Source organism: Hyperolius riggenbachi, chromosome 12 (genome assembly GCF_040937935.1).
Source record: "Hyperolius riggenbachi isolate aHypRig1 chromosome 12, aHypRig1.pri, whole genome shotgun sequence".
Taxonomy (NCBI): domain Eukaryota; kingdom Metazoa; phylum Chordata; class Amphibia; order Anura; family Hyperoliidae; genus Hyperolius; species Hyperolius riggenbachi.
Genome location: NC_090657.1, coordinates 205826623 through 205849889, shown reverse-complemented (window position 1 = coordinate 205849889; position 23267 = coordinate 205826623). Strand labels below are relative to the sequence as shown.

Below are 23267 nucleotides of genomic sequence, written 5' to 3'. Positions count from 1 at the left end.
CAGCAGGTACCAGCCCTGTGGGACAAGGGGGATGCGGACCACAGCAACATCAAAAAATGCAGAGGCCTGTGGAAAAAAATTGCCAAGCTGTATGTGGAGGACTTTGAGAACTTGAGCAAGAGACAGCAAGGCACAGAGGGTATGTTGACTAGAAGTTTTGGGGGGGGGGGCTTGTGGTTTAAGCTTGTGATGTATTCCACTTTTGCTATGGATTTGTGTTGCCCACCCACCTGTTCCCCACCCACCTGTACCCCACCTGTGATGTATCCCACCCACCTGTACCCCACCTGTGATGTACCCCACCTGTGCTGTATCCCACCCACCTGTGCTGTATCCCACCCACCTGTACCCCACCTGTGATGTATCCCACCCACCTGTACCCCACCTGTGATGTATCCCACCCACCAGTACCCCACCTGTGATGTATCCCACCTGTGATGTATCCCACCCACCTGTACCCCACCTGTGCTGTATCCCACCCACCTGTACCCCACCTGTGATGTATCCCACCCACCTGTACCCCACCCGTGATGTATCCCACCCACCTCTACCCCACCTGTGATGTATCCCACCCACCTCTACCCCACCTGTGATGTATCCCACCCACCTCTACCCCACCTGTGATGTATCCCACCCACCTCTACCCCACCTGTGATGTATCCCACCCACCTCTACCCCACCTGTGATGTATCCCACCCACCTCTACCCCACCTGTGATGTATCCCACCCACCTCTACCACACCTGTGATGTATCCCACCCACCTCTACCACACCTGTGATGTATCCCACCTGTGATGTATCCCACCCACCTGTACCCCACCTGTGATGTATCCCACCCACCTGTACCCCACCTGTGATGTATCCCACCCACCTGTACCCCACCTGTGATGTATCCCACCCACCTGTACCCCACCTGTGATGTATCCGACCCACCTGTACCCCACCTGTGATGTATCCCACCCACCTCTACCCCACCTGTGATGTATCCCACCCACCTCTACCCCACCTGTGATGTATCCCACCCACCTCTACCACACCTGTGATGTATCCCACCTGTGATGTATCCCACCCACCTGTACCCCACCTGTGATGTATCCCACCCACCTGTACCCCACCTGTGATGTATCCCACCCACCTCTACCCCACCTGTGATGTATCCCACCCACCTCTACCCCACCTGTGATGTATCCCACCCACCTGTACCCCACCTGTGATGTATCCCACCTGTGATGTATCCCACCCACCTGTACCCCACCTGTGATGTATCCCACCCACCTGTACCCCACCTGTGATGTATCCCACCCACCTGTACCCCACCTGTGATGTATCCCACCCACCTGTACCCCACCTGTGATGTATCCCACCCACCTCTACCCCACCTGTGATGTATCCCACCCACCTCTACCCCACCTGTGATGTATCCCACCCACCTCTACCCCACCTGTGATGTATCCCACCCACCTCTACCCCACCTGTGATGTATCCCACCCACCTCTACCCCACCTGTGATGTATCCCACCCACCTGTACCCCACCTGTGATGTATCCCACCCATCTCTACCCCACCTGTGATGTATCCCACCCACCTCTACCCCACCTGTGATGTATCCCACCCACCTGTACCCCACCTGTGCTGTATCCCACCCACCTGTGATGTATCCCACCCACCTGTACCCCACCTGTGCTGTATCCCACCCACCTGTGATGTATCCCACCCACCTGTACCCCACCTGTGATGTATCCCACCTGTGATGTATCCCACCCACCAGTACCCCACCTGTGATGTATCCCATCCACATCTACCCCACCTGTGATGTATCCCACCCACCTCTACCCCACCTGTGATGTATCCCACCCACCTCTACCCCACCTGTGATGTATCCCACCCACCTCTACCCCACCTGTGATGTATCCCACCCACCTCTACCACACCTGTGATGTATCCCACCTGTGATGTATCCCACCCACCTGTACCCCACCTGTGATGTATCCCACCCACCTGTACCCCACCTGTGATGTATCCCACCCACCTCTACCCCACCTGTGATGTATCCCACCCACCTCTACCCCACCTGTGATGTATCCCACCCACCTCTACCCCACCTGTGATGTATCCCACCCACCTCTACCCCACCTGTGATGTATCCCACCCACCTCTACCCCACCTGTGATGTATGCCACCCACCTCTACCACACCTGTGCTGTATCCCACCCACCTGTGATGTATCCCACCCACCTGTACCCCACCTGTGCTGTATCCCACCCACCTGTGCTGTATCCCACCCACCTGTGATGTATCCCACCCACCTGCGATGTACCCCACCTGTGCACATAAAACATACACAATGACCAATTATTATACATCAATTTATTGTAAAAAATTAATACATTTAAAATCACTCAAACTTGAAACTCCAAAATAAACACATTTCAACAAAACAAATTAAAAACCAAACATTCACCCTCGTCCAGGTGGTGTGGTAAAATAAAGTCTCAGTTGGTCCCTGTTCCGCAGTGACACTACCCTTGGCCTGGTTGCATACCTCCGCAGGGGCATTAGTGGAAGCACATTCGGGGGTTCCGGAGTCTCTCTTTCCTCCTGCCGCACAAAGTTGTGGAGGATGCATGCTGCCTTCACCACGACAACTGCGTTGCCCGGTTTCAGCAGCATGGGCGTGTGGAACACCCTCCACTTTGACACCAGGATCCCAAATGTGCACTCCACCATTCTCCTTGCACGGCTCAACCGAGCATTGAAGTGTAGCTGGCTGGCATCAAGTCCCCTGTCTGGGTACGGACGCATTACATGGTCGGACAGGGCGAAGGCCTCGTCCCCCACAAACACATAGGGGTAGGCCGGTGCCCTTGTCCCAGGCCAGGGTCTGTCACTGGGGAGACGCAGTCTGCCTTCCTCCATCAGCCGGCAAAGGGTCGTACGCTGGAAAATTCCAGAGTCATTGGAACTACCGTACGACCCCACATCCACGTACACAAACTTGTAGTCCGCATCTGCCACTGCCATTAGAACAATGCTGAAGTATTTTTTATAGTTGAAATAATGGCTGCCACTCCCCATGGGTTTCTGAATCCGGATGTGTTTCCCATCCAGTGCGCCAACACAATTAGGAAACTTGCACTCGGTCCAGAAGCCCTGGGCGATCTCCTCCCATTTCGTGGTGTCCGGCACAGGCATGTATCTGGCCCTCAGTCGCGTCCAAAGGATCCTCGAAGTCCTCACGACGATGCCTGCCACCGTGCTCTTCCCAATACGAAATGTGACATGTAGCGATGTATATGTTTGTCCAGTTGCGATGTACCTACAACAGAAATAATCGAAATCAATTTTTCATGTCGTTACAGGAGAAAGGTACAAGACAAGGTGGCGCAATATACGGGATGCATATGTGAAATGGCTACGGAAGAAAAAACTTGCCGAACGAAGTGGCAGTGGCGGGGGAAGGCGACAAAAAGACTACCAATTTGCCAAGCAATTGTCTTTCATCAATGCAAGCCTGGAACCTAGACTGTAAGTACCACTACTGTGGGAAGGAACTGAGAGCTCATTACCATGACTTCGGCCATGTATTGCTATGGCCTCAATTCCCATGGCTAGCGAACTTTTCTCACAAGCTTTATCAAATGTTGGGTAGAAACTGGTGATAAAGTGATTGCTAGTGTTTGCTAGCTCTGTGAATTGACGCCACATGCTGTTTGGCACACCAATAAATATTTTTTTTATCTACAGGACTGAAGACAATTTGGAGCAAGAGGAACCGACCCAGGAGGCACGGTTCAGCAGTGAGGAGAGCTTGGTGGATGATGACGTCGCCGATGTAACCTATTGCCCCGAGGCGAGGAGTAGGAGGAGGGAGTCCTTAATCACAACTCCGTCCTTTGATGATGACTTGGCAGAAGAGAGCTTGGATGTTGAGGTTGCAGGACCGAGTGTGGAAGAAGCTGAACCTCCACAATCGACCGCTATGGAAGCTCCAGGGGAACAAGAACAAAGTGAGGAGCACCGAGAGACTGCAGCACAACCAGCGCGCAGGGCAACCCCGACACAGGCCAGAGGACGGGAAGATGCTGCCACACCACCAGTGAGGACCACCACACCAGTGAGGCGTCGAGGTACCCTCCCCCCAACAAGGAGAGAGACAGAGTCCGAGATGTCCGGGGCTGTCTCCGGACTTCTCGGGATTCTTCAGAGCCACCAAACTCTCATAACCCGGCAGTTGCAAGATGAGGACAGGGGCCATATCATGGAGCAGTACAAGTCCCACATCACTACACTGCAATGTGAGCTCGACGCTGTACATGGGCACTACAGGGACGAGCTTAAAATGATGCATGAGATGCACAGAGGAGAAATCGACCAACTGCGTGCGCAGCATCATCAGTCGGTGGGCCAGCTGCAGAACATGATGCAGCAAATGCATCAACAAAGCAAGGAACTACTGAAATTGCAGGCACACCCGTGTTTTCACACTGTGATGTCTCTAATACCATATCTTGAAAAGGTGCCTTCACAAAACCTGATGGCGTGCCATTCCAATTTGCTGGAGGTGATTAAACAGCACATGGACACGCCATTATTGCAACCACCAATTTTTAGACCCCCACAACCAACAGCGGTGCCCACCTGGCAATCATCACAGATGTACACCGGCTACAGAGGCAGTCAATATGGGCCACCGCTGTCAGGGTCCAGCTCATCCACGACCAGCACCCAAGAGAGTCCAGATTTCCAGGCAGCAACTCCCACCTTTTCTAGTAGTGGTGCCGATACAATTTGAAAAAAAGTCAAATTGTTCCTGGACATGCTCCTCTGAATACCTCCGATCCTCGAAGGATGGATACCATCACAGGGCTTTTTAACTTTTGGTTTTGCTGGACTTGAACTTTAGGGCCTGGTGTCCCCGAAAGACACTACCTGGGTCACAACCTTGTGCCTGTTGCACTGCACCTGTAGTCCTGCACCTGTGCCTTTGATTCCTCTTGTTCCTTACTTTGTTGATCCTAATCACTTGCACAAGACCCTTGGAGCCATGGGTGAAGGACACCCTCACTGGTCGGTGAGAGGCCTAGCCTTTTCACTGACCTGTGTCCTTCATCCATGGCTCAGAGGGTCCTGTGCCAGTGGTTAGGTTTTAGAAGCACTAATAATTTAGGGCCTGGTGTCCCCGAAAGACACTACCTGGGTCACAACCTTGTGCCTGTTGCACTGCACCTGTAGTCATGCACCTCTGCCATCGGTTCCTCTTGCTCCTCACTTTGTTCTTGTTCCTAACCACTTGCACAAGACCCTTGGAGCCATGGATGAAGGACACCTTGACTGGTCGGTGAGAGGCCTAGCCTTTTCACTGACCTGTGTCCTTCATCCATGGCTCAGAGGGTCATGTGCCAGTGGTTAGGTTTTTGAAGCACTTCAATTTTAGGGCCTGGTGTCCCCGAAAGACACTACCTGGGTCACAACCTTGTGCCTGTTGCACTGCACCTGTAGTCATGCACCTCTGCCATCGGTTCCTCTTGCTCCTCACTTTGTTCTTGTTCCTAACCACTTGCACAAGACCCTTGGAGCCATGGATGAAGGACACCTTGACTGGTCGGTGAGAGGCCTAGCCTTTTCACTGACCTGTGTCCTTCATCCATGGCTCAGAGGGTCATGTGCCAGTGGTTAGGTTTTTGAAGCACTTCAATTTTAGGGCCTGGTGTCCCCGAAAGACACTACCTGGGTCACAACCTTGTGCCTGTTGCACTGCACCTGTAGTCATGCACCTCTGCCATCGGTTCCTCTTGCTCCTCACTTTGTTCTTGTTCCTAACCACTTGCACAAGACCCTTGGAGCCATGGGTGAAGGACACCTTGACTGGTCGGTGAGAGGCCTAGCCTTTTCACTGACCTGTGTCCTTCATCCATGGCTCAGAGGGTCCTGTGCCAGTGGTTAGGTTTTTGAAGCACTTCAATTTTAGGGCCTGGTGTCCCCGAAAGACACTACCTGGGTCACAACCTTGTGCCTGTTGCACTGCACCTGTAGTCATGCACCTCTGCCATCGGTTCCTCTTGCTCCTCACTTTGTTCTTGTTCCTAACCACTTGCACAAGACCCTTGGAGCCATGGGTGAAGGACACCTTGACTGGTCGGTGAGAGGCCTAGCCTTTTCACTGACCTGTGTCCTTCATCCATGGCTCAGAGGGTCATGTGCCAGTGGTTAGGTTTTTGAAGCACTTCAATTTTAGGGCCTGGTGTCCCCGAAAGACACTACCTGGGTCACAACCTTGTGCCTGTTGCACTGCACCTGTAGTCATGCACCTCTGCCATCGGTTCCTCTTGCTCCTCACTTTGTTCTTGTTCCTAACCACTTGCACAAGACCCTTGGAGCCATGGGTGAAGGACACCTTGACTGGTCGGTGAGAGGCCTAGCCTTTTCACTGACCTGTGTCCTTCATCCATGGCTCAGAGGGTCCTGTGCCAGTGGTTAGGTTTTTGAAGCACTTCAATTTATTAGGGCCTGGTGTCCCCGAAAGACACTTGGGCAGCTATGCCCTACAACTCTTCCAGCACAAAGTTGGTGGTTGGTGTTCCTTAAAACTGACCGGGCTATACCATAGATATGTTATTTTTTTGTCTTCCATGTTGGAAGAATGTTTCCATGTTGGAAAGTGGTTGTTTTTGCAATAAAAAAATTTGTTTTTACATACCTCAGTGTGATGAGTAGTTGTTCCTGTGGTGTGACTGCTCTCCTGAACGTGGTATCCTTCTTCCTAAGGTCATCCTTCACCATCTCCAAAAGGGTATCAAACCTGTCAGGAGATGTAAAGGAAGAAGCTGTAAAGTATGTTGTGGGACAAGGTGTTGGGTGGAGGATGGGGGAGGTGTGTTTACAGAGGTTTGGGAGTGTTGTGGAGGGTGGGGGTGTAGTGTATAGCTAGGTATACAGGGTTGTGGGGGTCAGGGTGGTGTGTTTAGCTAGGTATACAGGGATGAGGTGTTGTGGGGGTGAGGGTGGGGTGTTTAGGAATGGTGGGGGTTGGTGTATTTAGGCCTATATACTTACAGGGGAATAGACATCCGAGTGTAGCTGTAGAACTTCTGTGGGTGTCGTCTGAGGTCCCGGTAGAGGGCCTGGAACTCTCCCTTCCTCTGCCTCCTGGCTAGTAGAGGGTGCACCCACCATCTCCTGCGAGGAGCACGCCTTCTCCCCACATAGTAGTAGGTAAACAACAGGAAGGAGAGAATTCCCAGGTAATAAGCGTAAAAAATGACTGGATCCATGGTCCCAACTGCTGTCTCTGTATCCAAGGATGGTCTCCACACGTCCAGCTGTCTCCAACAATGACCCCAGAGCTTCTGCTGACCTCCCAGAACCCCAGGTATTTATACAGGTTGTTATCTCTTTAAGAATCCGGATCCGGACCGCAACCGTGTTCATACCGCACGAAAACCGTATGCAACCGGACCGGATCCGGACCGGATCCGGACAGGAACCGTACGGTTCAGGTCCGATCCGGCTCCGGTGCGGTCCGGACATCCGGTGCGGTTTTTGCAAAACCGCAAGTGTGAACGGGGCCTTATATTGGTCATACGGGTAATGCACTCTGGGCTGAAAGGAAAAATGACCGTCAAACAATCAATGTGGATGAAAAAATATCTGCCAAAAAAAAATGTGAAGAAAAAAAAATAATATAAAAGGGGAAGGCGTCTGCCAGGACATAGGAGCTGCCACCCAAAAACATCCACCCACTCAGCTCGTATGCCCTGGCAAACCCGATTTATCCATTCACACCGATCGATGTTGTGGATGAACAAATCATTGCCAGAGTTCTTGTTTGATACAAAGTGCTTGCCAAAGCATAGGAACTGCAACACCGCCCCTCAGCTCATATGCCTCGTCAAACGTATCTTTTTTACTGCGGAGAAATCTCGTCCTGCAGCGCTGCATGCATCAATTTTGTGCAACCTGACAGACGTGCAATGCTTCTGTCAGGATGCACCATCAGTGCTGCAGCTGGTTGGTCGGTCGCTCGGTCCACCTGGAAGGGTAATGGATGGAAAAAAAGAGAAAACAAAAAAAACAAACAAAAAAAACAAACAAGCAAGCAGCAAAGCAATTCATTAACATTTAAACATTTTTTCAAACAAAACCCTGACATTGTGAACCAAACATTCACTTTTTTGCTCACCTGTTTTTTTTTTGTTTGTTTTTTTTTTTACTTACCTTCCGAGGACAAACCTCTCCTCCCCCATGGGACAATATGCGAAGTGCAAATCGCACAGAGTTGTGGCGAAGTACATTACGCATTTTGTCCCAAGTGAAAGGAGAGGTTTCTGGCTGCCCTGTGTATTAGGGTCTCTCGAAACCAGACGTTTGGTTTCACACTGCATATTGACATATCCGGTGGGTCAAGCCCGCCGCACCATAGCGCCCAAAACAGACCTTCAGGGAATAACACAAGAGTAGCATTAGGCCTAGTAATGAACTGCGTCGCCATAGACTAACATGACTTCCGGGCTGACCTAAATTGCCGCAGAAGCCACGCAGTAACGTAGGCATGCACTAGCGTTAAGTCAAGCACTTCCGGCGTGGGGTGGGGGAGGGACCCGCAAAGTGTGACTTTCGCTAGGCAATTTGCCCTAACGCATCGCAGCAGTGTGAAATAGCACTGAGAGACCCTTGTGTGCCTACTGCTGTGTCTGGAGTTCCCTACTCTAATAGTGTACCTGCTTATGGTACCTCTCAAAACACGCCCCTAGGCATAAGCCAGGCTGGTCAGGAGAGGTGGGACAGTAAACAGTGGTGTCACACCTTATTCCAGCCCTGCTGCCGACACGACAACGTTTTCTTCGGATGCGGTAACCTGGGGTACTCTGAATTGGATAGGCATAATGCCTTCCATGCAGCCGGCTAGTTGCATCTGGGGGTTGGGCCACGGCACCTCCGGGATACAAGAGTTCCATAACGATCTCTTTTTGAAATTGAATAAAAGATCCAGTTTTCCCAGCCTTACTGTAGAGAACAAAGCTGTTGTAAATTGGCAAGGGAATGAGGTAAAAAGACACTTTTTTTATACCAGCGTCTTGTTTTCCGGGAAATTAAATAGGGCGCTAACCTCTGGTCATTGAAGTCCACCCCTCCCATGTTAGTATTATAGTCGTGGACGACAAGGGGTTTTTCAATGACCTCAGTTCGCCGTTGAATTTCGACTGTTGTGTCTGTGTGAATGGTGGACAGAAAGTAAACATTCCTCTTGTCCTTCCATTTCACCGCGAGCAGGTCGTCAGCACACAAGGCGGCCCTCTGCCCCCGTTGAAGTCTGGTGGTAATGAGCCGTTGGGGGAAGTCCCGGCGACTAGTCCCATGTGAAGGAGAAGGCCCAAAAATGTTTTCGGAAACGAACTGATTTCCACCGAAAAGACTGGGCAAGGAAGTTATTCGGATTGGCAGTTATAAATTGTGTGGCCTTACGGTTGGGTCTCTGCCAAAGAGATCCTGGGTGATGAACAGATTAAAAAAAGTCTAGGGCCGATCCTAGATTATCTGTCTCCACCTGGACTCCAGACTGGGCGGTGAAAGGGGGCAGTACGGGTGCAGTGGAATCAGGGGATTGCCAATTGGGATTTCCCAAAACCTCTGGTAAACTAGGGGTGGTACGGGCCCGTCTTCTTGGTGGCTGCGATGGGGATCTTACTGCACGTGCCACCGAACAAGTTTCAACTTCCATGCTGGTGCTCGCTACTTCACCAGGGTATAAGAAAGCACTGGTGCTAAGTCCAGGAGATGCTGTGCTGCTGGTGCCTGCTCCACCATGAAATCTCAGACCAGCACTATCACCACTCTGCTGCCCTTGAGGCTGATCCTGCGCCACCTGCGGTCATACGGCATGGGGTGTGGTACGCTTGGCTCTAGCCGGGACCTCAACCTTGTCATCACTATCGGTCAGTGAGCCACTGTTCTCTACAGGTTCAAACTCTGACCCAGAAGATTCGTCGAATGAGTCGTCCCAATCTGACTGGGCCCTGTACCACACATCATCGGAATACTCCTTTCTTGCCATGGTGGACTACTAAATTTAGGGGGTATTCCTCTGAGACTACCCAGAAAAAAAGAGCACCTACCTAGCAAAAGGGAGTACTTGAGGAGCAGAAAGCTGTGGTCACTAAGTTTTGATTAAAAAAAAAAATCAAAACTTTTCTTTACAGTGCCACAGCTACTGTACAGTGTTTTTTGCAGTGATCAGGAAAAAAAAATTCTGTCACTGCAGAGGGGCAGGCTGCACGCAAGTGAAGGCGAACGATCAGGCCTGATCGGGCAAACACTGCGTTTAGTGGATCCTAGTGACCCCAATATAGATCTGACTGTGATCAGTAATGATCACTTACAGATACTATATAGTACCAATGTTGATTAGCGACAGTGATGTTGCTAATTAGTGACTGTGGTGCAGTCGGCTAAGCACTAACTGACACTAACAAAGGGGCCTAGCTAACTGGCCTAACTGCTAACACTAGTGATACTAAAAAAGTGAGTTTTCACTGATCACTGTTTTTAGATCACTAGGATAGTGACAGGGTGGTGATCTGGGGTGGGGGGTGGCGAGTGGGGAATCAGAGGCAATCAGAAACCATCACAAGAAAACAAAGCCAATCACAAGGTAGTCAATGAAAATCACAAGGTAATCAACAGCAACCACAGGGCAATCGCAGGCCAATCACAGGGCAATGAAATCACAGGACAATCAAAGCCAATCACGGGACAATCCAAGCCAATCCCAGGACAATCAAAGCCAATCACAGGACAATCGAAGCCAATCACAGGACAATCACAGGACAATCAAAGCCAATCAAACACCAATCGAAGCCAATCACGGGGCACTCAAATCACAGGACAACCAAAGCCGATCATGGGACAATCAAATACTATTAAAGCACAATAAAATACAATGCTAGCACAATCAAATACAATTACAGCACAATCAAATACAATGCACTGGGAAGGTGATTTTGTGTGTGTGTGTGTGGGGGGGGGGGGGGGGGGGGAGAGTGTCTGAGGGCGATCTGAGGATGTGGGAGTTGATTAGGTGCCTGCACGGGGCAGTTTGGGTCCTGATCTGATGGGAGGCAGACACAGGGGGTGACGATGGGAGATCAGTGAGTGATTACAGGGGAGAATAGATGTAAACAGGGAGGTATAAGGGCAATCTGAGGGTCTGGATGGGTGATCAGGTGCCCCCAAGGGACAGTTCAGGGTCTGCTCTGATGGGTGGTGGTGACAAGGGCTGATAGTCAGGTGATTAGTGGGCGATCAGTGGGTAAGGCAGCTGTATACAAATGTAAACAGAATACAGGGGGGTGGTGTGGGGGGGAATCTGAGGGTGGGGGGGGGGTGATCAGGGGACCCCAGAGGGCAGTTAGGGACCTAATCTAGGGGATAGCGTTGACAGTTAGTGACAGGGAGTAATTGATGGGTTTTTAGGGGGGTGCTTGGGTGCAAACAGTGGTGTGCTGGGGTGGTTCTGAGGGCCAGGGTGGGCATTTGGGGGGTTTGGGTGGGCAAAAGTGTGTGTCCTGGTGTTCACTTCCTGGGCTGCCGTCCTCTCTGATGGTCGGACGACGAAGTGACCATCAGAGGAGGAGGCAGCCTGTATAATAAACTGTTACATAAACTAAGTGTATTATACACTTTCCATTGGCTGATCACGCTGTTTGAAACCCGCCGGCGCTACTAATTGGCTGGCGGGTTACAGCGTACGGTGGGCGGAGCCTATTGCCGGCAGCAGAGTGCGTCACAATCGCCGCACACCCATGCCTGCCGCCAATGTGCGTATTGCGGTCGTTTGCCGCCCATCGGCTTAAAGGGAACCAGAGACGTTGGGGGGGGGGGAGCTCTTATACATACCTGGTGGTTCCTCCAGCCCCATATGCACGGATCGCTCCCACGCCGTCGTCCTCTGCTGCCTGATCCGCCGGTACCGGGTCCCATCATTGTCGCCAGTCTGCCGGCAGACGCGGCCAATTGTCTGCATCACACAGGGCTCCCTCCTTATACGTACGCATGAGGTTGCCAACTGCGCAGCCTCATGCGTACGGGTATGGAGGGAGCCCCTGTGATGCGGACAATTAGCCGCGTCCGCCGGAAGCGACGGGACCCGGTACCGCCGATACAGGAAGCGGAGGATGGCGGCGTGGGAGCGATCCAGGCTTATGGGGCTGGAAGAAGCCCCGGGTATGTATAAAACCTTGTTCTATTTTTTATTAACATTCCCCTCTGGTTCCCTTTAAGGTGGTCGGCAAGTAATTAAGATGAACAGTGGGAACAAAGGGAAAACATTTTTTCATCGATTTTAAAGTTTCAAAGGAAGTTTCATAGGAAAAAAGTATACATTTAAATGCGGTACATACATTAACTGTCATTTACCGCATTTTCTCAAAAACCATAAGGTCTTTTTGAAAAAAAATGTCATCACCTTGTTCCCAACGTTCCACTTAACATATCTTTCAAATTTGGAGTTTCCAGCATGTAAGGGGGGCTTTGCTATAACTGCTAAAGTCGGCTAAATCTGTGATCACGTGCCAGATTTGGACCACGATCAAGGGTGCATGTGGAACTGAATCCGTGATCGAGAGGCGATCATGAATTAGGAATCAGACCACGTGATTCGGAAAAACAGCTCGTGATCATGGATTACCTGTAGAGATGGCCCGAACGGTTCGCACGTGAACTGAATAGCGCGAATATCGCACATTCGTGTCGTACCGCAAACTTTATGCGAGTTCGACCTGCCCCTATACTACATCATTGGGCTAAACTTTGACCCTCTACATCACAGTCAGCAGACACATGGCAACCAAACAGGCTGCACCCCCTCCTGCCCCCCTTATATAAGACAGCAGCGTTGGCCATTTTCTCACTCTGTGTGCTGCTGTATTAGTGAGAGAAGGGAGACATTGGAGAGATGGGGAAAGTGATAGTTAGGAGGTCTGTTAGCTTACTCCTTGCTGATATTTGTTGATGAAAAGAACCCCAAAACAGCTCTTTTGAGAGCTAATTGTCTTGTGATGTTTTTGTTTTTTTGTGGCCCACTGACACTGCATATACAGCCCTGTCTGTCACAGCTGGCCCTTGCTAATTGCTATACTGTGCCAGGCCCAGCACATCCAGTGCTTGCTGTGGCTGCTGCACATTGTATTATAATACCAGTCACTGCATACCTTTCACTGCACCTGTGACCGCACGCTGTTTTATATACCAGTCACTGCATATCTCACTGCATCTGTGTGACTGCTGCACATTGTATTATAATACCAGCCACTGCATCTGTGTGACCACACTGTTTTATATACCAGTCACTGCATATCTCACTGCATCTGTATGACCGCTTGCTGTTTTGTATACCAGTAGGTAGTGCAATTGGTATACCAGCAGTCAGTGGATACCTTTCACTGCACCTGTGTTGTTTACCTCGCCGTTCACAATCGCCGCACTTTTGCTGTTCATATCTGCCGCAGTACCGCCGCTAAGGTGATCAGGCACTGGGAACAGCTTGTTTCCTTCCCGATCGCTGTCCCTGCATGAATGAAAAGCCGGCATCTCGCTGACACTGGCAATTCATGTACATTAACAGATACATTAACTACTTCCGAGTACGGTTTACCATACTCTGAAGTAAAGTGTAGTGCCATCTTGTGGCCAAAAAGTAAAAAGCATACACACGTCATGTAGCTATACATATTTTTTTTTTTTTATTACATTTTAACTCATTACACTCCTACCCTATAGTTACCCACATAAAAAGGCACAATTTAAAAAAAAAATTGTTAACGTATAGACTTTTTATTACGTATGTCAGGTAGGAGTATGACTTAATTTTGCAAATAAAGGATTTTAATTATATATATATAGAATTAAAACTAATTAAACTGAAAAATGCACCTTTATTTCCAGATAAAATATTGGCACCACACGTACTAGGGAAATATTTTAAATGTTGCGACAACCAGGACAAATGGGCAAACAAAAATGTGTGGGTTTTAAATATGGTAGCATGTTTTATTTTAAAACTATAATGGCCGAAAACTGAGAAATAATGAATTTTTTCAATTTTTTTTTTATTATTCCCTTTAAAGAGGCACTTAAGTCACCTGGAAAAAATTAGTTTTACTCACCTGGGGCTTCCCCCTCAGCCCCCTGCAGCCGATCGGTGCCCTCGCCGTGTCTCGGAGATCCTCCCGTCCTCGCCGGCGACCACATCCCAATTGGCCGTCACCGGCCGACAGGCATGGGAAAGCGAATGATTCTTCGCGTTCCCAGCCATACTATCGCCCCCTATGCTGCTATTGCGGCCTCTGGGCTGCAATAGCAGCATAGGGGGCGATATTTTGGCTGGGAACGCGAAGAATCACTCGCGTTCCCATGCCTGTCGGGTCCTGACGGCAAAACCGGAAGTGTTTACCGGCGAGGACGGGAGGATCTCAGAGACACGGCGAGGGCACCGATTGGCTGCAGGTGGTTTCAGGGAAGCGCCAGGTGAGTAAAACTCATTTTTTTCAGGTGACTTAAGGTTCACTTTAAAGAGACTATCAAAAATATCATCCTTTTTTCTACGATCCTACAAGTTCCTAAATCTATTCTAATGTGCTCTGGCTTACTGCAGCACTTTCTACTAACACCGTCTCTGTAATAAATCAACTCATCTTTCCCCTGTCGGATCTGTCGCGCTGTGTCTGGAAGGCTGCCAACTCTTCAGTGCTGTTCAACTGTTATGCACTCCCCCCCCCCCCCCGTGTATGCACACTCCCGTGTGTGTTATTTACTTTAGGCAGCCTCTCTGCTCTCGTCAGTGAGAGAAGAGAGCTGCCTTTTACAAGCTGGGTAAATCATCTTCTGTTAGGCTGTGAAAGGAGCTGGGCTGTCACATACTGAGGAATTACAGACACAGAGCTGTCTGCAAGGAGAAACAATCATCCTGTCACTCTTCAGTGGATGAGAGCTGCAGGGGGAAGGTAAACATACAAATGATCTCTTGAGATTCAAAAGGAAGGCTGTATACAGCCTGCTTGTGTATGGATGTATTTTCTATGTGTGGACATACAGTACATCAACATACTTCCGGTTTTGGAAACAATTTTGTTTGTTTAACCCTCTAGGCGATACAATTATATCGCCCAGGAGGTGGCGCAGCACTATTTTTTTACATTTTTAATTTTTTAAATCATGTAGCGAGCCCAGGGCTCGCTATATGATAGCAGCAGCGCAGCGGCATCCCCCCACCTACTCCGATCGCCTTCGGCGATCTGAGTAAGCAGGAAATCCCGTTCAGAACGGGATTTCCTGCTGGGCTTCCCCGGTCGCCATGGCGACGGGGCGGGATGACGTCATGACGTCAGAGGGAGTCCTGATCCACCCCTCAGCGCTGCCTGGCACTGATTGGCCAGGCTGCGCAAGGGGTCGGGTAGGGGGGGGGGGGGCTGCGTGGCACGGCAAGCGGCGCAGGATCGGCGGCGATCAGAAGTTACACGCAGCTAGCAAAGTGCTAGCTGCGTGTAACAAAAAAAAATTATGCAAATCGGCCCACCAGGGGCCTGAGAAATCCTCCTGCGCGATATACCCCGAGCTCAGCTCGGGATTATCGCTCAGGAGGTTAAGAACAAACTTTTTAAAACGATTTTTGACTACTTTTAATGCAGCGGGGAGCAGCAAAATTGTGACAAAGGGGAATAGGAGATGTCCCCTAACGCACTGTTTACTTTTGTGCGATTTTAAAAATACAGATTATCTTTAAAATGTATGTAACATAAAATAATTCTTAGTAAGAAGTACCATCCACAGAAAGCCTTATTGGTGGTGAAAAAAACAATATATAGATAATTTGTGTAATTAATAGCAAGAACGTTAATAAGGAGCGCGATATGAAAATTGCTCTGGTTTTTAAGGGGTAAAAAATGTGGTTAGGAAGTGATTAAAATACAAGCAATGTGGGGAAACTTGAGTGTCTGCTATTTGTAGCCATATTTTGCTTTGCAGGCGGCCTGGTGCTTGATGTTTAGTGGGCATCTAAATTTCCCCACGTTGGTGATATTTCAATGGGCTCCTTCAGCAGTGCCCAAATTTCTGCTGATTAGTGGGTGGCCCTGTTTCCTGAGGGGAGGGTGGGACTTTTTACTAGTAATGAGTTTATTGTGTTTTAGTCTTCTAGAATGATTTCCTACAAGCATTCCACTGCCAATTGTCTCTTTCCTTCCTCCAGGTGTAGATGTCACCTCCATCAGTTTGATCCCTGAAGAGATCGCTGTAAGCGCGGGATCACGGCTTGAGGTCCCATGTCACTTTCCTATAAGACCAAACCAGAATAACGTGGAGATTGAGGTGAGGTTAGTCTTCTAGAATGTTTTCCTACAAGACAGTTTATTGTGTTTTAGTCTTCTAGAATGATTTCCTACAAGCATTCCACTGACAATTGTCTCTCTTTCCTTCCTCCAGGTGTGGATGTCACCTCCATGATTTCCTACAAGACAGTTTATTGTGTTTTAGTCTTCTAGAATGATTTCCTACAAGCATTCCACTGACAATTGTCTCTCTTTCCTTCCTCCAGGTGTGGATGTCACCTCCATGATTTCCTACAAGACAGTTTATTGTGTTTTAGTCTTCTAGAATGATTTCCTACAAGCATTCCAATGACAATTGTCTCTCTTTCCTTCCTCCAGGTGTGGAGATCACCTCCATCAGTTTGATCCCTGAAGAGATCGCTGTAAGCGTGGGATCACAGCTTGTGGTCCCATGTCACTTTCCTATAAGACCAAACAAAAATGTGGGGAAACTTGAGCGTCTGCTATTTGTAGCCATATTTTGCTTTGCAGGCGGCCTGGTGCTTGATGTTTAGTGGGCATCTAAACTTCCCCACGTTGGTGATATTTCAATGGGCTCCTTCAGCAGTGCCCTCATTTCTGCTGATTATTGGGTGGCCCTGTTTCCTGAGGGCAGGGTGGGACATTTTACTAGTAATGAGTTTATTGTGTTTTAGTCTTCTAGAATGATTTCCTACAAGCATTCCACTGCCAATTGTCTCTGTCCTTCCTCCAGGTGTGGATGTCACCTCCATGATTTCCTACAAGACAGTTTATTGTGTTTTAGTCTTCTAGAATGATTTCCTACAAGCATTCCACTGCCAATTGTCTCTTTCCTTCCTCCAGGTGTGGATGTCACCTCCATCAGTTTGATCCCTGAAGAGATCGCTGTAAGCGCGGGATCACGGCTTGAGGTCCCATGTCACTTTCCTAGAAGACCAAACCAGAATAACGTGGAGATTGAGGTGGGGTTAGTCTTCTAGAATGTTTTCCTACAAGACAGTTTATTGTGTTTTAGTCTTCTAGAATGATTTCGTACAAGCATTCCACTGACAATTGTCTCACTTTCCTTCCTCCTGGTGTGGATGTCACCTCCATGATTTCCTACAAGACAGTTTATTGTGTTTTAGTCTTCTAGAATGATTTCGTACAAGCATTCCACTGACAATTGTCTCTCTTTCCTTCCTCCAGGTGTGGATATCACCTCCATCAGTTTGATCCCTTTAGAGATCGCTGTAAGCGTGGGATCACAGCTTGTGATCCCATGTCACTTTCCTATAAGACCAAACCAAACTGTGGGGAAACTTGAGCGTCTGCTATTTGTAGCCATATTTTGCTTTGCAGGCGGCCTGGTGCTTGATGTTTAGTGGGCATCTAAACTTCCCCACGTTGGTGATATTTCAATAGGCTCCTTCAGCAGTGCCCACATTTCTGCTGATTAGTGGGTGGCCCTGTTTCCTGAGGGCAGGGTGGGACATTTTACTAGTAATGAGTTTATTGTGTTTTAGTCTTCTATAATGATTTCCTACAAGCATTCCACTGCCAATTGTCTCTTTCCTTCCTCCAGGTGTGGATGTCACCTCCATCAGTTTGATCCCTGAAGAGATCGCTGTAAGCGCGGGATCACGGCTTGAGGTCCCATGTCACTTTCCTATAAGACCAAACCAGAACAACGTGGAGATTGAGGTGGGGTTACTCTTCTAGAATGTTTTCCTACAAGACAGTTTATTGTATTTTAGTCTTGTAGAATGATTTCGTACAAGCATTCCACTGACAATTGTCTCTCTTTCCTTCCTCCAGGTGTGTTATGATCGCTTCTGTAGCGTTTACTGCTGACTGCACTGGTATTGCAAACCAAGCAGTTCTAATGTCATTACATGCATTTGCTTGCATAGTTTGGTTTGCACTTAAACTAGTTGCTGATTCCATCTGCAGTCGCTCTGAAGTTTATGACAGTTTAATATGCTTTTGTGTAAACAAACATTGTCTGCTGCAGTGGAGGGGCGGTCCCTTTCCTGCAGGCTGCATATCATTGTCTGCCTTTTCCTGCTATCAGCCTGTGATTAATTACCATTCACTTGTGTTGGAATCTGCAGGTCTGCTCCCATTGGATGACCTCAGTATAAAGAACTGCTTCCTGCAATGCCTCATGGGCTATCATAGTTTCAGACTCTATCTGTTACTCTGCTCGTGCCCCACCTCGTTCCTGGTCCGTGTGGACTGCGCTGACTCCTGCGAAGGGGTCAGCGAGTCCTCCTAGTTCTGCTCTTGTTCTAGAAGTTGCTACTTGCTTGTCTTGTGTCATATATTGGTTCATCGCCAATATATACGCATACTTGCGCATTTTGTTATTTTCCTTGTATTCGTGTTACGTTAATATATCAGTGTCGCTGATATATACGTACACGAACTGTTTATTTCCTGTGTTCAGCTAGTCAGTTTTCCAGCACGTTTTGGTAGTTTGCGCGTATCGTGAACACCCGTGCTGAGCTAGTAATCCTGTTCCTGTTGTGGATTGCGTTCATCTCTGCGAAGAGATAGCGAATCCTTCTGAGTCCTGTTCCCTGTATTACTTCAGTCTTAGTCAGAGTTCCTGCTTATGTCATATATCGGTTCATTGCCAATATATACATATGTTAGTCAGACGTTACGAATAGTTTCATTGATAGCTGTAATTGTAATACGCTAGGAAAACATACTTATTGTATATTTATCTGTGTTACGTTCATCTATCTCGATCCTGCTATTTCCTGTCTCTCCTGTCCTGTCTTTGTGAGGCACGCCATCGCCGCAACGCATTGGCTGCCTCATTCCAGTCTGTCTGGTTTTGGACGCTTGCTGTCGCTAAGTAATCGCTAGCTAGCAAGCGTTCATTCTGTCTACCTGTCCTGATCTCCTCAGTCCTGGTTTATGCGCTCAGCGCTACCTTGCGCTGAGACGTTATTACGAAAGTGTTTGTGGCTGTTCAGATCTGCACCGGCTCTGTGCACCACAATCTCCTATTGGAGTCAGTCCTCTCCTCCACTAAACTGGGGATATCCTGATCCCTTGTGCTGGTGTGTGTACCTCCTTCACGTCAGCTTATGTGTTGTATGCTGACTGTGGAGATTACACCCCCAAGCTTAACATTATGATAGCCCCATTACCAATCCCCATTGTGGGGGGGGTTCCCAGCAAAAATGACACTGTTTGTTTTGGTTCCTGTTCCTTTAAGAAATTTGAGAAGCTCAATTCTGAAACAGAAAATGAGTGTTTTTCTGAATGTGCCAGGTTCCTGGCCAATCCTGAGCTCCAGGCTACTCCTGTTTCAACGTGGGCCCCCCAGCTAGTTTATGTTTTATTTAAGGGAAGATTGTTTCAGTGGGCCTACGATGTCTTGGATCATACCAATTTAAAAGAAAGACCACTGGAATTTCTAGCGTTTGTGATCCATAACTGGCTGCGCAAAACCGATTTGCCTAGCCCTTTTGATAAGCTCCTGGCAGCTTGTCAATCAGCTGCTCCTTCTACTGCCTACAAAAATAATCAGCAAGCAGATAATTGTTCTGATAACTTTTCTTCTGCTAAGGCAGCAGGGTCTAAAGCCAAACGTAAACGCTCCAAAAGAAAAGCGTTACAATCAGCGGAGTCGTTGCCCTTGGCGACTGCGCATCAGATCTGTAACGAGACTCCACCATTAGCAGATAATGAAATTCAGTCACCATTCAGGGGAGTCAAATGGACCTATGAAACTACTAATGAACTTTCATTGCTAGCCAGGGAAAATAAAGGTTCTTGTTTAAATGAATTATCTGAATATGATTATGAAGATATATTACAGAGTATTGAACAGATCAATTTATTCGTGCAGCAAGGGAAATTTGCATACACTACAGTTCAATACTTGCTACAGGTATTGGAGATCCTTAGGAATAAGAAATCGGCCAATCACCTGCTAAATAACCCAATGTATGTTTCTGCCACTAACACATTTGCAAACTATGATCAGCCGGAATGCTCAGCTGTTAAATATGCATGGGATCCTCCATTTGAGAAAGGAGAGATGGAAGCTCTGGTCTATGAATGGAAGAAAGATGCAAGTTCATTTTGTCAGTTTTACAGTGCAAAAAGTGAATTAGTATTGAATGCATGCATTAAGTCTGCTTATAACCTAATAAAAACTGGTGTGTGTGGGTATGACTTTGTGGCTCCATTGATCGATGTGTGGAGAATGATTCTGGACGATTTTTATGCAATTCAATCAGTTGATACCAGGGAAGACACACTGTCAAGTGGAGATTGTTCCACTTCCTCAGTTCCTGAGGACTCGCCTGCTTCAGCACCTTTGGCTGATTCAGCGAGTGATTCTGAGCTCCTTTTGTGTGAAATTGAAGTTCCTGTAATTCCACCCTGTACCATGGATAACTCAGTGTTACTTCCCAGTAAGACAGAAATTACTAATACTTCCTTAATCTTGCCCTGCACAAATTTCTCAGCAGAGGACCCAGAGGTCCTGCTGACTTTCGAGTCCAGCCTAGCCAGTACTCATGACTCTTTGTTTAGTGAAACAGACACCAGAAAAATCTTGCCTGTCTCTGCAAACACTTCTGCAGAAATTACCTGTGTTAATAAAGTTCAACTCCTGTCTGATCCAGCAGATGCCAATAGATGCACTACATCAGTTTCCGAGTCCCAGCAATCCTGTCTAGTAAACTCAGAACCCCAGCATCTGAATTTTCCAATTTTACAAATGAATGGTGATTCAGATGCGCAAACATTGTGTCTTGATCTTCCTGTTTCTACACCTCGCTCTAGTTTCGTGAATAGCTCAGAGCATCTGCTATGTGAACCTGAAATCGCAGAATTATTACCTTGTTCAGAAAATTTTCCAATAAATTTGCCCTGTACCATGAATTGTGCAGTAGATCTCTCCAATGAAACTCAGGTCACAGAATCATTATGCTGTCCAGCAGGTGCTTCCATGGTTTTGCCCTGCAATATGGACTGTTCAGTGATCCTGTCCAGTGAAGCTGTGGTCGCAGAGTCTTATGCTTCACCCAGTACTTTGGATACTTTAAACCCTTTAGCAGAGGAGGCTGAAGCACTGCTTACCTCAGTTGGTGTTGCAGTAATATTCACTTGTCTAGCAGCTGTTTTGGAATTACAGTCTGCTCTAATAAAACTTGATGAATTTCTGCCCAGCGAAGCAGAAGCCATTGAAATATTGTCCTCGTCAGCAAGTGTGTTAGATACCTTGCCCTGTACACAGTCTGATTTAACCAATGTTGTTGAGTCCCTCTCCAGTGTTGTAACAGCCGAGGAACTCCAGCCCTGTCCTCTGAATGTTTCAAAAGTCTTGCCCTGTAACATGGATAATTCTGACTCGCTGGAAAAAATAATAGAAATCTCAGAATTTCAGTCCGGGTTAATGAGTGTTTCTGAAACCCAGCCCTGTATCCTGGAAAATTCTGGTTCTCTGGCCGGTGTGGCAGAAGTTCCAGAGCCCCCTTCCTGTCCAGTGAGTTACTCAGTTTTGCCTAGTTCAGTGGGGATTGCTGCAATATTGACTTGTTTTGCAGCCCTTCATGAGCTCCAGTCCAGTGTATTTGATGAGTCTCTGTCTAGTCCAGAAGAAGCTATGGGAACCCTGTCTAGTTCAGTGCATACATCAGAAGATTTGCCCTGTCTTGTAAATGCCCCTGAACATGATTTGTTAATAACCCTGCTGGAATCAGCGACATCTAAGTCTGATCCTGCAGTTTTTAGTGAGAATCCAGTAACTATGAAGTCTAGTCATGATGAATTTTTTTTGCCCAGTTCTGGTTTCGGTCCTGTCTTGACTGACTTTGAGGTTCGCAGTTCCTTGACATGCCCAGAGGTTTCTCTTGTGCCGGTGTGCCCAGATGTGCTTCGTATGCCAGACTGCCCAGATGTGTCTGTGTTAGCGTGCTCACGTGCTTCCCTAGTGGAGACATGTTCTGATGTTGCCGGTTGGCCTGCATGCCCGGAGATGGTTCTGGTCCCTAAAAGCCCTGATCTTGATGTTTGTCCTTGTGACCCTGACTCTGGAGTTGCCCTGGGTTCCATAGGGGTTCTTGATAGTTCTCCATGTGAGCCTAAGGGGCGTTCTGACCTGTGGGGATCTCTTTGGAGCTTCCAAGTGTTCTGGGAGATCTCTGAGGAAACTTGTCCTGGTACCTTGGACTGGTTCAACGGTGGGTTTTGTGTTGGTAGGGACAGTTCCGGTGGGCATTGCAAAGGCTTTGGCGTTTTTGGACAGTCCTTGGAAGGCGGTGGGTATCGCGCAGAGAGTTTCTTGGGGTTGTTTTCTGGAAGTCGTGGTTCTGATGGGTGTCACACTGAGGCTTGTAGTGCTGACGGGCATGGTTCGGTAGGTTCTGGTTCCAATTGGTCTAGTTTTGGTGAGACTGATTCGGGAATTTGGTTTTGTCGGACGGATCCGACCTTCATGAATTTTCAGTCAGATCAGTTTGCTGGATTTCCCACTTCTGATTTTTTGGTTTGGGTGGTTCAGGAGAAATATGTCAGTTTTCATAGGCGTCCAGAGGCCGCGTTTAAGGGAGGGGGTACTGTTATGATCGCTTCTGTAGCGTTTACTGCTGACTGCACTGGTATTGCAAACCAAGCAGTTCTAATGTCATTACATGCATTTGCTTGCATAGTTTGGTTTGCACTTAAACTAGTTGCTGATTCCATCTGCAGTCGCTCTGAAGTTTATGACAGTTTAACAAACATTGTCTGCTGCAGTGGAGGGGCGGTCCCTTTCCTGCAGGCTGCATATCATTGTCTGCCTTTTCCTGCTATCAGCCTGTGATTAATTACCATTCACTTGTGTGGGAATCTGCAGGTCTGCTCCCATTGGATGACCTCAGTATAAAGAACTGCTTCCTGCAATGCCTCATGGGCTATCATAGTTTCAGACTCTATCTG

At 48.2% G+C, this 23267-nt stretch overlaps 1 protein-coding gene across 1 annotated transcript; it reads right to left on the bottom strand.

Annotated features, from left to right (window-relative positions):
* Positions 1-2403: 2403 nt before the first annotated feature.
* LOC137541543 (uncharacterized) lies at positions 2404-6715 on the bottom strand. The gene is made up of 2 exons (XM_068262876.1): positions 6698-6715; positions 2404-3316 (listed from the first exon to the last, which is right to left on the bottom strand). The coding sequence occupies exon 2, from the start codon at positions 3190-3192 to the stop codon at positions 2458-2460; it is 735 nt and encodes a 244-aa protein (XP_068118977.1). The 5' UTR covers positions 3193-3316; positions 6698-6715; the 3' UTR covers positions 2404-2457.
* Between the last annotated feature and the right edge of the window lie 16552 nt (positions 6716-23267).

What these genes read in the sequence shown, in the direction of transcription:
- LOC137541543 (XM_068262876.1), bottom strand. Translation starts at nt 3,192, where the DNA reads ATGCCTGTGCCGGACACCACGAAATGGGAGGAGATCGCCCAGGGCTTC.